The 15,817-nt window shown below is 45.2% G+C and overlaps 1 protein-coding gene across 1 annotated transcript in view; it reads right to left on the bottom strand.

Annotated features, from left to right (window-relative positions):
- Positions 1 to 698: 698 nt before the first annotated feature.
- Positions 699 to 15,817, bottom strand: part of ZCCHC7 (zinc finger CCHC-type containing 7) — a 116,595-nt gene continuing 101,476 nt past the window's right edge. The window contains exons 9-11 of the mRNA XM_086770441.1: positions 6,474 to 6,569; positions 2,499 to 2,616; positions 699 to 2,052 (exon numbers count right to left, since the gene is read on the bottom strand). Coding sequence (XP_086626567.1) covers positions 1,610 to 2,052; positions 2,499 to 2,616; positions 6,474 to 6,569 — 657 coding nt within the window. The 3' untranslated portion in view covers positions 699 to 1,609. The remainder of the gene's footprint in view (positions 2,053 to 2,498; positions 2,617 to 6,473; positions 6,570 to 15,817) is intronic.

Here is a 15,817-nt window from a genome sequence, read left to right as displayed (position 1 = left end):
GAATTAATTTTTTTTTTTTTTTTAATTAGGGCTAGAAGTGATTCACTTCTTCATTATCACCAGGAACTTTTCAATTAAGTAATCAATTAAGTTACACAGAGATAAATTTCAGTTCCCAATAAGGACACACTTAAGAAAAACTGGGCACTAGGTTCCCAAGTATTAGGCAGGCGTAGCTCTGTGCAAACACCCCTGAGATGAGGTGACACGGTCACTAAAGCAGCAGTGTTCTCACTGACAACCTTGCCACAAAAAGCCGATGAATTTAGGGAGTACCAGCATGGAATACTACTGGCAGAATGACAGTCCTGAATTTTTTCTAGTGTACCCATTTCCCCTCCTCAGATACCCTTGCAGTAGCACAGGTTACAAATACATTATAATTTCAAAAACACAGCCGTAGCCAAAGGCGTGTTTGTTGATACGAATTACGAGAGGAGATGCACCTTTATGAAACTGTGCTGTTAGTTACTGTCAATTGCTTAGAAAAAGGAGTCCTATAGTACAGAGTAGGTCATGAATCAGTGGAGTACAGATAATTTCCTTTTCAGAACCAGCAAATCTCTTGCCAGAGGTGATGTAGTTTCAGCTCAGGAAAGAGAAGCAGACACTGTTTTTAATTACACTTGGTAAGGCAACAAAGTGTAGAACAAACCCACTTTTTTTATATACCTCATGTAAAGTTTTATTGGGGTTGTTCCTTTGATGAAGCCTTTATTCTTACAAAACTTTTAACAACACACCTGTTTAATTCCAGTGTACAAAAATAACTGTCTTTAAAAAAATTACTAAATTGCAGCACAGTGTGTCTGGAATCAAGTACATTTTTCATACTCTGCTATCTTTTCTCCAGAAACAACTTCCACATCAAGGGGACAAGGACATATTTAATTCGAGATGTAAACTGGGTTCCATTTCTCAGCTGCTTTTTCTGCTGTGCTGACTAGCTGGCAAAGACAGGGAACAGGCTCGCACAGAGCTCACCTGTGCTCGGCACCGAAAGCCGTGGCACCAAGGGGGACGGATCCATGACAGCACACTGAGCGTGAGGCAGGAGACTGTCACGTCCCAACACCCAAGGCAATGACTCTGCAGCACCTTCCAGGAGGGACAGAAGTGCAAAGGTGCCCAGCTGCACTCTGGAGATGATTGAGTGGCCATGGGGGACGTGCTTTACCCCCATGTCCCCGGTCTCTCTCCTGACTCCTGACGTGAGAGTCTCTCCAGTGTCAGCTCCAAAGGCATCGTGCTCCCTAGCAGGGATCCTCCTCCGACAGGCAGAGCAACATCTCACCAGTGAAGAAACAAAACCTACCCAACCCCATCCCCTTGCCAAGCAAATAAAATAAACTTATAGCCTATGCTGGGACTGCTGGAAAGCACAGCCATTCCAGGCAGAAGTACTACGTGCTGCCTGTCAGGCAGACCGTTCACCACAAACAGATCACTCCCTTTTGGGAACAGAGATGGACGTTGGATGTGTGACTGGTGCCCATGCCCGCGTGGGTTCAGGGACAGACTCAAACTCAGTGTGCTAATAGAGGGACAAAAATAAACAGAAGGCAGAGCCGGAGCCATTAAATGCCGGTGCTACCTATCTACTTCCTCATCACCAGGATTTCTGTTTGGACTTTTTCCTCCTCTGTTTTATAAGGAATAAATTATCATTGATATTTGGACTAGTGTCTTTCTGCTTTTTCCATTTCTTCTCCCTTTTAGCACCTTCCTGAGGCTCATGCGCATATGCAGTCTTGCTGCCTGAGAACACCTGGAGAATGGACTTCTGACGGATTTTGCTGCCCTTACACGCCTGCCTTTTACACCCTCTAGGGAAGTCCTCCTCCAAATTGTGGCTGGTTTCCACATAACTTCTGTGTTTCTCTTCTCTGGATTTCCCTGACTGGGACATTTTCATCTTTTTGTGACACTTATCATCTTTGTTATGCTTCCTGTGTTCTTTCCACAGCTTGCTCTTTTCCTTATGGCTGTGCCCTCCATGCTTTTCTTCCTGCCGAGGTGTCTGTTCTGGCACAAGGCCGGCTTCCTGTAGTTCTGTAAAACAGAGCAGTTTATTTCAATACCCATGCAGGAAACCTAAAACCTAGTACCCGAGCCATCATAGCTTTCCCTATGTGTGTATGAAGTTAGTTAGAAAAAAAATCGATCTCCGATAGATTTTTTCACAGTGTTTTTTTTTCTGTCAATGGACTAGAATCTTAACAAATTACAGTTTAATCCTCTTCCCGCTAGTTTATAGCATTTTGAATGTCAGTGGATTTTTTAGAGCTAAAACATCTGACAAGACCCACCTAGTAGCCTTGACACAATAAATTTCTGTGATAGACATGGATGAATAAAGTCACAAATCTTTTACTACCATTAGACTACCTGTTCAAATCCCTATAGCTTTTCCCACAGTATTTCTAAAAGCAGCAAGTACAGAAGAAAGTATTTCAAAGAACTGAAAAGCAGTAGGGATCTCCCAAAATACACTGTACCTGCAACCTTTCTTTTTAATCTGTTTGCTCTTCTCTTGATATCGCATTCATCATCGTAGTAGTAGACGAATGGAGAAGTAGGAAACATGCTCCCATGCATCCGCTTTTCTGAGCACTCCTGCAAAACACATTTCTAGTCACTAGATGTGGTTGAGTTGCAAATTTCCTGGAAGGGAAACAGGTCAGATCCTGCAGGTGCTGGCTTGTACCTGCGCAGGATGTTGCCAGCAATTCTTTACAAACTGGCAATCTTATTACCATCCAATAATCCTTCCTACGTACACAGAAAAACACACATTACATGAGCCAAGCTGCAGTCCTCTCCTGGCAAATGGAAGGAATCCTGTGTCTTCCCACAACTCCTACATGCCTGCAGCACTGACAGGAGTGGAGGCTTGGCAGTGGGCGAGCACGAGGTCAACACGAGGTGAACTGCAACGGGAACTGCTGGATCTGGAGAGCAGGGCTGTCCTGCCAGGCCAGGCCAGGCCAGGTACCCCCGCCACCTGCTTCCACTGCTTCTTAGAATCACAGAAGGGTTTGGGTGGGAAGGGAGCATTAAAGCCCATCCAGTCCAACCCCCCTGCAAGGAGCAGGGACATCTCCAACCGGATCAGGTTGCTCAGAGCCCCGGCCAACCTGGCCTGGAATGTTTCCAGGGATGGGGCATCCACCACCTCCCTGGGCAACCTGTTCCAGTGCTCCACCATTCTCAGTGTAAACAATTTTTTCCTGATATCTAATCTTGAATCTACCTCTCTCGATTTTAAAACCATTACCCCCAGTTCTGTCACACCAGGCCCTGCTGAACACTCTCTCCCCATCTTTTCTGTAGCCCCCTTCAGGTACTGGAAGGCTGCTCTCAGGTCTCCCCAGAGCCTCCTCTTCTCCAGGCTGAACCTCTTCTTGCTGACCCCTGTGGTGTCCCAGCACAACCACAGGCCCAGTCTCCTGACAAAAGCATAACAGACCAACGACACTTCAGATACCTGTGTTTCACATGAGTGAAACCTAAGAGTGGCCTTCAGGCAGGGCACAAAGCTGTCTGCCTATCTGGAATAAATGAAATAAAATATTATCCCTAAACATTGCCAAAGAGGTTACTGAAAACAACACAGATTGGCTTTACAGGGAAGTATGCAAAGAGTCATCTTTGCATTCATCTTTCTGTGACACCTGTGAAATGCACTGCCTGCGATCCCACATCACATCTAGGGCTTGCACTGCGGGCACATGGCCCGTTCGTTATTTTTCTTCTGTTAATACGCTGACAGAGAAGCCTTAGTGAATGAAATGCATGTGCCACCCAAGTGCTCCTCTTTTCCTCTTCATCTCCGCTGCAGTGCTAAGTCAGCTCAGCAATGTCCAACATGCCCCTGGCTACACCCCTCCCTCTCCAGTAAGCTGCCACTGCTGCCACACACCGTGTACTCTTATGCGCTCTTGGGACAGTCTTCAGCTGGAGGTATCCTGCAGAGGACAGAAAGCAGAGCCGCTACCAAGCTGCAGGGAATTTTCTGTGTGATTGGCATCCTGAGCAGAGAATGCAAGGCACATCTGCAGGTACCACACTGCTCCTTCTCCCTGCTGCCCCGGGAACTTGCTGCAGCCTGAACAATGCAGTGGGCTGTCCCTCATTAACTTGTCCTCCCTCTGAACTCTCCTACGGGGATGCCCCTCAAAACAAGCACATCTTGCTGTGGACCATGAGACAATGCTTTGGCTGCTATAGAATGAACTGTGGACTGCTATGAAATGAACCATGATGTGAAGTCTTCTGAAGTAAATAATATTTCTTGTCCTTATTAAATCCTTAGTTACATAAAAACATGACTGTTGTAATACAATCAAACAAATTCAGGACAGACAACTGCCAGGTGTTGGAACTGCTGGTATTTATGTCTGAACTATTTCCATTTCTACAAACAACAACTGATCCACAATGACCTCCTTAGTGGAACTGCACACTTAACTCTGGCATTTAGCAAATTTTTTGCTCTTCCCTCTGTTTTTGGGAAAGGTCTCCCTAAATCTCTAGCAAAGAAAAGGGATTTAAGGTGTTCCTAAACTAGACAAAATGGTAACATGAAAGGAAATGAATTGCAGCAGGAAGCGCTGATTACGGTCCATCTATACAAAACTAACCCCAGCCTTTTCTCCTTGGTCAGTTTATTATTCCTCTGCTTTAAGTGCTCACAAAAAGCAACAGAGCACAGTTCCTGAGGTACAGAAATGGGAAAAACATCTCTTAACATCACAAGTAATTTTTACCTGCTGAAAAATATTTGCATTTAAAAAAAACAACAAAAAATAAACTGTTTCCCCCTCAAATTACAGGCAGACCTTTCAAGCTCTGACAGCTGCTCACCATATGAACCCCAGGCACTGATTACGACCTGTTTCCTCAGCCAGTGAGAGCAGACGCACTGCCTGTCCAGGTGGGCTGCTGCACACACAGGCCACCAGCCCAATGTCCTCAACAGTTTTTACTGTAAATGCTCCTTTTAGTGTCTACATCACCAGCAGGAGCTTTATTCTGGTTTTGTTTAGCAAGATCAGTTTCAGTGCTGCTTTCCTAACTTTTCCCAGCTCCAGTCCCAAAGAGCAGGCAGAACCAGCTGGTTGCCGTGGCGCTATCGCTGAGGTCTCACACCGCTGCCGCATGCACAGCCGTCTGTTGGGCAGACGTCTTGCAGGTGAAGCCAAGGAGTCGAACTCCTGTAGCCCAGCCAAGGCCGTGCCCATCGCCCTGCCGCGCCGGGGTGACACCAGGCTGCTGGCACATGCTTGTCTCTTACCCAGCTGGAATTGCAACAGCCACTAATTTCCTGCCCCTTCCAACCCGGCTACACAGGCAGCAGCGTGTCCTGGACGTACACGATGGCCTCCACGCACTGCTCAAAGAGGAAAATCTCCACTTGTCTCCAAAGACAGCTCGGCATTAAAAACTGTCTGTTTCTCTTTCTGCTCTGCCACGAGAAGGTCCCAGCAAACCTGCCCTACCTATCCCACTGTTCCCCACAGGATTAACTACTTAGTTGAAAGCAGCAGCAGGCTTTTAACAATACACCATCAGCAGCTGTAGGAGCCGACACACGGAGCACACAGGAGAGAAGGAAGGAATTTGCTGGGAGTTCGCTACCTCTAAGCTGGAGGAAACTATAAACTCTACCCATCCAACACATGAGTAACATTAACTTTCTAGAACACTTGTGGCTCCTGGACTTACTCCTTAAAAGAAAAGAACTAAGATTTGTTTGGTGTTGATATTTGCAGGTAGAGAGCTGCACTTGGCAAGACAAGGGCTGAAAAAGGAGATAAACATCAAGAAGCAGTCCTAGAAGATGCAGCACACCTCCAGTTTTTACTGAAGCCGCTTACAGCTCATGAGGTCCCCCTTCACCAGGCTGCGTACCTTGCAGAAGGATGATGTCAAACTTAATTCAGATGTTGAATTAAACTAAGACACTACAAATAATGATCATCAGAGACAGGCAGAAACAGAAAATTCCTGAAACAGGCATTCAAATTGCTGTGCTGATTGTGGTGGAAAGCCTTACATGATGTTGAACCTGGCAGTAAGGCACTAATATTTCATCCCACGAGCCACGTGAAAAAAAAGAAAGAAAGAAAAAAATCTCAGTTCAGTAACTATATGTTTTCCAATGAATATTGTCTCTCCCAGGCAGTCTCATTTTGATTTAGGATTTAAAAAACAAATCAATAAACCTTCCAAGGAGAGACAGTAACTTTTCTTTTCCTCCACATCTTTAAATTAGACGGCTGAGATCACTTTACACACTGGCCTCCGCTGACTGTGGCAGCGCTGCAAAGCCACAAATGTTTCGTTAGAAGGGCCCCTCCTACAGCATTAGCTCAACTCTTGCAGCTCGTTTCTCCAGCCACACACCATGGCAGAGAGGAATTTCTACCCCAGGGACATACTCCACACTCAGGCAGACTGCTGAGACTTACGTATCCGAAATGTCCTTTCCGGGAGCAGTTGTAGCAGTACACTACGGCAGAGCGCTCGGAGTGGGAACTCGCCGCCTTGATTGGTCCCGGCTTTGTCTGAAAGATGGAAATGGGCAGGAATTAGGTCTGGCAGTATTCCCAATGCTGACTTTAAAATAAATTAAAATTACATAAACATAATTTTATTACGCTTAAATCAATACATTCCTGCTTGCTGTTGGAATATTAAGTCTGAAAAAGAAGCAAGTGGCTCATAGTCCTATAATTGTGCAGAGGAAGGTTCAGCATGAGCATCACAAGTGAGGTGGGAAGAGGCATCCCCAGTATCTATTCCACCTGGCCACATTATTTCAGCTGTGAATACAGGAAAATAGGCTGCTGATTTACCTCCCTCCCCTCCTCCTCGTCTCCCAGCCCCCTTCCCCTCTCACCAATGCCCCACCATCCCCTGGGACAGAGAGGGCCGTCAGGTGCTGCATCCACCGGCTGGCAGGCACGTGTCTGTATCGCTGGCCTACGATCAGCCTGGCCAACACGGCAGAGCTCTGAGGGAGCGACGGGGCCTTCACCCCACGCCTACACCCCCTTCCCACAGCAGTGCCCGAGAGAGAATGGGGCGCCCAGTTCTGCTGCCAGCAGAGGAGACTGGATGCTACAGTCCACAGCTGCTCGTAGGGCAAAGGGAGGTTTAGCACGCTGCGTCGAATCCGGGGGAACTCCTTTGCGGTTCAGACGTGCAAGCACATTCAGCCCCTGAAGAAGTAACTGCCACGGAGCCCGTGCCCAGCAAGAGCAGGCACAGGTACAAACAAGGGGCGCTTGAATTCTGGCTAAAAAGCAGTGGAGCAAAAGAGCAAACTTATTGCTTTTGGCATTGCATCCGTTTCCTTCTTGCTGGCGCTAAAGGAGCATGGAAAGGTGGCCTAGGCTTGGAAGTAATTAGTGCTACTTGGTAAAGATCACTACAGGAATTGCTTCTTTCTTCAAATCTGTATCATTACGCTCTTCTACTGTTATGAGCCGCTGTGTTCTCCTGCATAGTCTCCAGAAGAATGACAGCACTGCTTGTAAAATAGGCAGAAACAACAGAAATCTTCCAGTGCCATTTTTTATGAATCTGATCACACCTGCAGGGTCACCTTATTTTGAACCTCTTCAGCCTTGGGTTTGATTGCGTGTTTCAGATTTGTGTTCCTCAGTTCACATCCACTCACCAGAGGGACACTAAAGGAAGACTGAGAGCGATACGTCCAACAATGATTCGTGACAAAAGGCGGGGAAACAGGGAAAGGAGAAAAACCACCACCTATAAAGTAATTTGTGTATTTCCCATCCGTGTCTTACAGCAATAGCTCTTCAGCTAATGGCAGTGCATAAGTGACTTCCTAAGCCGGCTTAGTTTTTCAGGTATTTTTTCTCATAAATACATAGAACAGGCAAGGAAAAAACAACCCTAAAATGCCAACATTTGTATAATCCCCTTGAGGAAGAATCTGTGGGTGTAATTTACAGGATCAATCACCTGTATTCTAGTTAGTTGTCAGCATAAGGAGTGGCCCCAGAAATCACCTCCACTTTGGGCTCCTAAAAACAAAAAATAAATCCTACAAGTGATACCTTCCCCTGCTTTCCCACCATGTAGAATTTTACCCACTTTAAAACTCTCTTCAAAGCTGATGTCCATTGAAGCCCATGCTGGGACGCTGCGACCATAATGCTAGTACCGTACGGCTGTCAAAAATAAAATCTAGAATAATACGTTACCCTTCAGCTTTCTGCCAGCTAGGCCTTAAAATGGACCATAATGTCAGTCTGAAAATGACATGATGATACTATGTGGACTTTGCAAGGTGCAGTGTCATCATAACACGCAGTTATAAAAAACCCATGTATTATTCCGGAGGCAGGACCCTTTGCATTCCAAGATGTTGTCTGCTAGAACGCCCGCTGACACCTTCATCCGCTGAATGGTCATCCTCCAACGTAAATGATTATAGTTTTGGTCATCGCTGGTGTCCTACACTGAAACTCTAGTAAAATCTGCACTGAGTTCAAAACACTATTACTTTTTACAAAAAAGGTACGTAAGCTCTTGCACTGCTTTGAATTTGGCGTTTGAAAAGAAATGTCTGCTGTACGGATGTTGACAAGAAATGGAGCGTGCTCACCAGAGCGCTGCAGCGGTTTATATGGCTAAATTAGTAGGTAAAAAGCCTTTATGCACGCCTTCGGTAGGTGCCTGAGCATAATCCAAAAGTTAAACACGCAGAAGGAGATGCGAGTAGCTCACCTGACTCATAAATTCCGCCTGGCATTGGCTGGCGGGTATGCCTCCCACTGCCGAATGCGCCGTCCGCAGTGCCTACAGCCGTCCCGCTGGAACTCAGGGGCTGTGCAACGCGCCGGCTGCGCTGCCGCCCAGTCCCCCGCCGGGACAGGAGTGCCCGCGGGGTGGCCCTGCCTCACTGGGGAACACCTGTGCCCAAAAACCGGGTGTAAGCAGGTACCCTGGGGCTCTCCTGTTTATCAGGAACCCACAGCCTGTGACCCCGCTCCGCACGCTCTCCTGGGCCAGCTCCCCCAGCCCCGTTCCCTTGTGTTTAGTTAACAGAAAAGGTCACATTAAAGGAAAGAAATTAAACCGAATACCTGCAGGTCAGATTACAACTCTACATAACTTTACTCCTTTCCAAAGCCAAACAAAAAAGGAAACCCGCATGTTATAAGCCCTCTGTTTTCTTATTATTTAAGGCTTAAAAAGGCATCTAAAGACTCCAGCCATATGGGTACAAAATAAACTATTCATGAACGTAGCTTCTTTATGTTACAGGTTTTTTTTTGTTACAAACATTTAAATAATCTATATTTGTAGGGTGATATCTTGGAGATTACTTCACTATCAATATATAGAAGTAATAACCTGGTAGATAGCATTACCTATGAAAGGTCCATCCCATCTGCTATTCTTGCTGAAAGCTTTTCATGCACCAGTAAACTCAGTAAATATCAGAAGATAAAGCATAAGCCTACCACGCCACGGATTTACTCCTAATGTCTCCTCAAAGTGCAGCCTGATGCAACGATTACAAATGATTTTTCTTCTAATGTCATTTTACATAACCCTTTTTTCTGCATGAGTAGTTAGTGCGGAATGAATGAATGAATGCCATTAAAACAGTTAATCATTATCTGGGACACTGGCCTTCCTCCCTTCTCAACCAGGAATCTCCATGACAAAGGCCAAGAGATCAGAATGCCAGGGCTGCCTCTCTGGCCCATTTTGACAGTAATTTTTTATGCAAATGGCCCTGCTGGGCAGCTCCCTCTGTGACCTTGGGCTCCCCTTATCTGCACTGACTTTGATCCAACGAGGGCTCCCTTTCGTGAAGCTCACTACTACTTAGGGTCTGCAATCTGGCTAAATCTCACTAATTAAGGAAAATCTTCTGACCCCCGTTTTTGTCTATTTCTCTGCTCCTCCATGTTTTGCGACGCACAGACCTTGATGGTGCGGAGGACCAGCGGCAAGATAACCCTAACCCTCTTGTACAACTCGAACCGCCCGCGCTGGACCAGTGCGTCTCACAGCTAGCTGTGCCAACTGGCTTCTGCAGCACAGCATAATGCCAGCGGCGCTGCGTGGTTCAGACCGGTTTGCCAACACACACCCCGCCTCACCGATAACCAACAGCAGCCTGAACCCCACCTGTGCAGCCCGCTCTCGTAACTCACGAAGATGCACTGGACCCAAACCGATGAAGCACCTGCCAAGAGAAAAGCTTTCCACTCTACCTTACGCACCAGTGAAACCGCTCTGACAAACAAAATTCAGAAAACTTCCCTGTGCCACCCAGAGTCTCGTAATCGGGTGAAACACAGGTCACACCCATCATCGATCCACCACGTCCGCCAGCTACGGCGCTGCCTCTGCCTACAGCTTGCACTGAGGGCTTTTTTTGGTTACATACAATGCCAGTTTGGACAACTCCGTTTTAGTATGTGAGCAATTTCTAAACCCTTCACCAAGTGCACCCCACAGCAGGCCAGGCATGGTTACTGACACCACCTCCAAATCACCCAGCACTGCTCTCTCGTGCCGAGACAGTTATTTCTTCCGATCCGTTACCTCAATTGCTCTGCTCACGCTTAATCTATCAGATATTTTTTACTGTTCTTTCCTCTTGCACTCTGAAGATAAGTAATTAAGTGGTGGATTAAAACAAGAAGTGAGGTGGAGGACACCTACGTACCCCAAACGGCAGGTCTGGGCACCCCTTCCAACGTGCCCACCACAACCAACGCCTGAGTTCTGCACACCACAGCCTGGTTTTCTGCGACTCACTGAGACGAACAAGACACAAGGCTGGGAGTAAAACTCATTAGCAGTGATGTCTCACCGATTTCCTGAGCCACTGAAAGACAATCATCAAGTGAATCATTACACACTGTGGGCTGTAGACTGGAGCTGGACAGAGAAACAGCCAGAACCACTGCATCACTGGAAAATATGCATTTATTTTCCTTCTACAAATTATCATAATCTACTTGTATATTGCCTGAAACAGCAGCAGGTTAGCATCGTTCCCTTATATTCAAAATTGCCAATATAAGATATCATGTAATATCGTAATTATACTAAGGGTTTTTGTTGTTGTTATTTTCTTTAACCATGTCATGCACCCAGCAGACTTGCATTCCATTGGGTAATTCCTTAATTAGGCAGATTTTTGAAACAAGTATTATGTACACAACAGACCGGAACGTCTCCTTTGGAGTCTTCATACTCTATCAGGTGATTGCATCATTAAGCCACACATGCTACGTAGTAAAAATCCTTATGAAAATTCATGACAGAAACATACCGAGCTCGATGCATGCTAATAAATGAGAAACATACACATTTAGTATTTTGACTTTTAAACCCCCCAAACTCCAAACACTTATAAATAAAGTAATTTCTTTACCAAATTTTATTTCGTCATTTTTTCAGCCATCTAAAAAGCCTTGCTCTTCCAACGGGAGCTGTGGAGGTCACACCTGAGTGTCTATCCACAAATGACACCTCGTAATTGAGTGTACTAAATGTGCTTAGATTGTTCCACCCTTTGGCGCATCAAGAAAACACAGCAAAATAACCAAGAAAACAGTGATCTAACTAAACTTTTAGGTTTGGGACTTTTTTAAAGTACACGATACACATTAAATTCCAAATCAATTGCCAAAATTTTATTTTCTGATTGCACCACCTGGAAAACCAATGGCTTTCCCAGAAGAAGGAATTTAACTTGTTCAGTCCAGAGTACAAGCACTGTGAAGTGGTCAGTTTCTACAGAAATAAGATACTTATACAATGCATTTTAAACAGATGCAAATAGCATCTACAATTGACTGAGTGAAAATGTTAAAGGAAGAGACAAAATGTACATTATATATTTAAAGGAAATGAATGTAATCTTTTGATACTCTTAGAAGCAGAGAAAAAACCCTAAAATATAAATTCAAAAAGTCTTTTCTGGAAAATGAACAAAAAGATCTCAAGTTCATAGAGAGAATGAATATATGCAAGATAGTAAGGATAACAACAGTACAATCCCTGAATGCCTCAAAATCTTCATGGTTTAAAAGGCATCCCAATTTTCTCCAAAGGTGGTGGCACCTATCCAGCCGTCCATGGCTAATTTTACATGGCATGCAAAACGTTATTTAAATAGGACGGTGCATTAAACTTCCAACTATTTCTGATGTAGCTCTCAAACTACAAACCTATCTTCCGTCTATTTTAATTTTAAAGTAAGTTAGCAAACACTTCCTTCTTAATCCCCAGAGACTATCTACACAGTGACACAAACGCACAAATTTATGACAGTAACATAAATGCTCCTCCGAAGTAATGTGCAACATTAAGTGAAATCGTTTCCTGGCAAGATATTATAGGTATCTATATTTTATTTGCCATCTTAAACATATCTGGGTCTTTATGACCTTATTTTAAAAATGTATTTCCTTTTTACATTTCCTGGTGCAAATGGACTGCATAAATAAGCAATGTGCTATGAGGCTTCAGACTAGCCGATAAACCCTTTCAATTTTCATGCCAGCTTCTTCTTTTGTAATTCAAATCTGGCTGAAAACTGGCAGCTCTGAAAACTGAAACAAGCACTGCCACAAATACCTTGTAATGCTATCGACCTTGTCTGCCCATGCAGTGAGAAAGGGGGATGCATATGTGTCTGCAGTCATCCAGATAACACAACTCATTTTTTTGGGGGGATAACAGAAGCCAGCCCCGGACTGTGCACCAAAAGCAGTCATTACCAGGCAAGCTGGAGAATAAGTCTCTTCAAAATACACAGTGCATTTAAAAACCATATACAGGGCTCAGCCACTGCTTTCATTACCAATTTTAATTTAGCTCCTTCAGTTTGCCAGCCAGATAAACTCTTTAGTGCTGTTTTTTAATCTATTTGCCACATTTTATGTTTAAGATTATAGTAATATGGGACAGGAGAAGGAATCACTTTTAGAGGAAATAAAGAAATAGATCCTCTTATCAGCGCCCATCAGAAAGTTCATTAATCAGCCGGGCTTTGTGCCCCCTAAATTGAAAGGTTAAATAATCCTCTCAGGAATATTTCTCGGCACCACCGCCAATTGTCCGGAGAGAAGCTGCCATTCACCGCACTCTGGATCGGTGACAGGGTATTTTACCACTGCTTGGACCCCAAACAATGATGGACAAATGGCCTGGCTTACAAAGAAACCCTTTAGTACAAGGATGGAGAAAGGACCACAAGCTTTGAAGTGGGGTGGGGGAGGTGGGCGCGGGCAGAGGCAGGGGAGGAGGAGGAGGAGGAGACTGGTGCATGGGGACACGTATATTTTATTAGAATGTTTATCAGCAGAGTCACCAAACGTCGCTATGCAGGCGCACAGGGCGCACGCGGGCGGGCACTATACGCGGGCACGCTGGCCGTGCTACGTGTCTGCACGCTTACACGTACATTTATACATTAATCTGAACACAAACATTTGCAAAGCCTGTAAAATCAGAAGACGAACAGAACTAAAGCATCGTTGTATTTATTAGCTAATACACCGGGGAGCCCAACAAACCCCAAGGTTTTAATTTTTACTGTCATTCCGGATGATTTACAGCTTCCTTTCCCTCTCTTCTCTTTAACCTTTGTGTCGTCTACTAATCACCTCTCACCGCCTGATGCAAAAGGGGGAAGCACCTCCTTGGAAATAACTTTCTTGGGAGACCATTCTTAATAGGCATATTTACTTTGAAGTGATTTCTGGCCACAGCTAAATTGGAGTAAACACATTAAAAACAGAGGGCTGCTGGAGGACACAAGATGCCAAAAGAGCAGTGCATCAGCTTGTCAGAACTGAGCTTTTGCTGGGTACATTCTAAATAAACAATAATTCAAGTTTTTTTTTCTTTAAACTTCCTAGGAGCTGGGCTTCAATTCGTAGCATCCTTTACTGACAGACAATTTTATAGAAACATATTTCTTACATTACCAACACATTTACTGGGCATGTTAATGTTTATAAATTTCCTCTTAATTTTTTTCATGTATTCTCCATTTAAGAGCATCACATATATTCAGTAATACTATAATTATTTTTACCAGCTTTGTAATGAGTGACATTCATCCAGAATATGTCCTTGAAGAAATGTCTGACAGCCTGTACACAACCATGAACACGCATAAGATTTTCCATGTCCTTCTTGCACACCTATTTTTTAAAATGAGTCTCAATTACATAAAGTTTTTACTTTAATATGACTTGGGACTTTCTGAATAGTCTAGAGCATCTAAAAATGCATCAGAAGATTTCATATTTGTCCTCTCTCGCATCACATAAATATGATATTGATTAAAATTGTTTTCTAGAAACCAGCTTCTGAGTATCTCAGTGTTATTATTTTCTCACACCATCATGAAAAACGCAGAATTAATTTAACCAGGGCCTCATCTGCCATCAAAATAAGTCAGACAGAAACTGGGTATCACATGCAAATCCGATGCAATTAATTTTAAAGCAGAAGATATTTCAGGGTTATCACACAGTCCACAGAAGCCATTCAGTGTTTGTGTATGCCCGCGCACAGGCACTCACCACTCAATTTTTAAAGTGCTGAAGGAAGTTATAAATAGACCTCAGAAACAAAATTAACTGTACTGTCAAGAAACAACATGGAAATACTTTCTGTTAGCTACAGGATGAGTAGTTACAGCAGGCAGAGAAATTGTAAGTTTCAGGGGAGAAGGAGAAAAAAAAGAAGAAAAAAAAGACAAGCAGCTTTTGGACTCAACACTGACCCCGAGAAACTCTGAACCCAGGCAGTGACTGTCCATTTCTTGCAAATATATCCCCTGATCTACCATAGAAACGGCACCTCTTCCTGCAAGCGCTGCCCCCTCCGACCTCCGGAGAGCCACAGCCTCTGCTATGCGGTGCCACGCACTGCAGCGTTGCAGGGCAGCGTCGCAGGGCAGTGTCGCAGGGCAGCACCGTGCGGCAGCACTGCAGGGCAGCGTCACAGGGCAGCGCTGCAGGGCAGCATCGCAGGGCAGCACCGCAGGGCAGCGTCGCAGGGCAGCGCTGCAGGGCAGCATTGCAGGGCAGCGCCGCAGGGCAGCACCGCAGGGCAGCGTCGCAGGGCAGCGTTGCAGGGCAGCGCCACAGGGCAGCGTCGCAGGGCAGCGCCGCAGGGCAGCGTCGCAGGGCAGCGTCCCCGCAGTGCCGGTGCTGCGGAGGCACCAAGGACGGCCCAGCCAGAGGGGCCTCCTCAGGGCAGGCACACACTGCGCTACAGAGTGAGACACCCAACGAAGAGCAAGCAGAAGTTGGTCAAGTTCTGGCAGCGCTGAGAAGACCCGCCAAGCCAGCGGCGTTGCGCTCTGTTTCGATGCAAGGTGCTGCCCGGACCAGTGAAGTACAGGGGCGGCTGTTTATGCCCATTTCAGTCATCCTTACGGCCGCTGGAGTATGCTTGTCAAGTATTAATTTAATCCAAAATTAACATTCAAAAATAAGTTAAAACTGAAGGCCTAACTTCCCTCTCCTGAAGCCAAAAATTCTGATGACTTCTTCCTTTGCCATACGCAGGTGCTATAGCACATATGCATATATCATGCAAATCACCTGCTACTGTGAGGCTTCTCCAGTACCGCAGGAAAACAGCACCTACCTAGGGCGTACGGCTCTTCGCTACTCACTGCTTTACGCAGGCCTTCGGTTCCGTTTAATTCCCTTTGTGCTTGATTTTTCAAAATATGAAATCAAAATCAGGATAATTCTGTCACAGGGATAGTAACTTTTCTATTCAC

The sequence above is a fragment of the Chlamydotis macqueenii genome, chromosome Z (assembly GCF_036417535.1).
Source record: "Chlamydotis macqueenii isolate bChlMac1 chromosome Z, bChlMac1.mat, whole genome shotgun sequence".
Taxonomy (NCBI): Eukaryota; Metazoa; Chordata; class Aves; order Otidiformes; family Otididae; genus Chlamydotis; species Chlamydotis macqueenii.
This window is presented reverse-complemented; position numbering and strand designations above follow the sequence as displayed.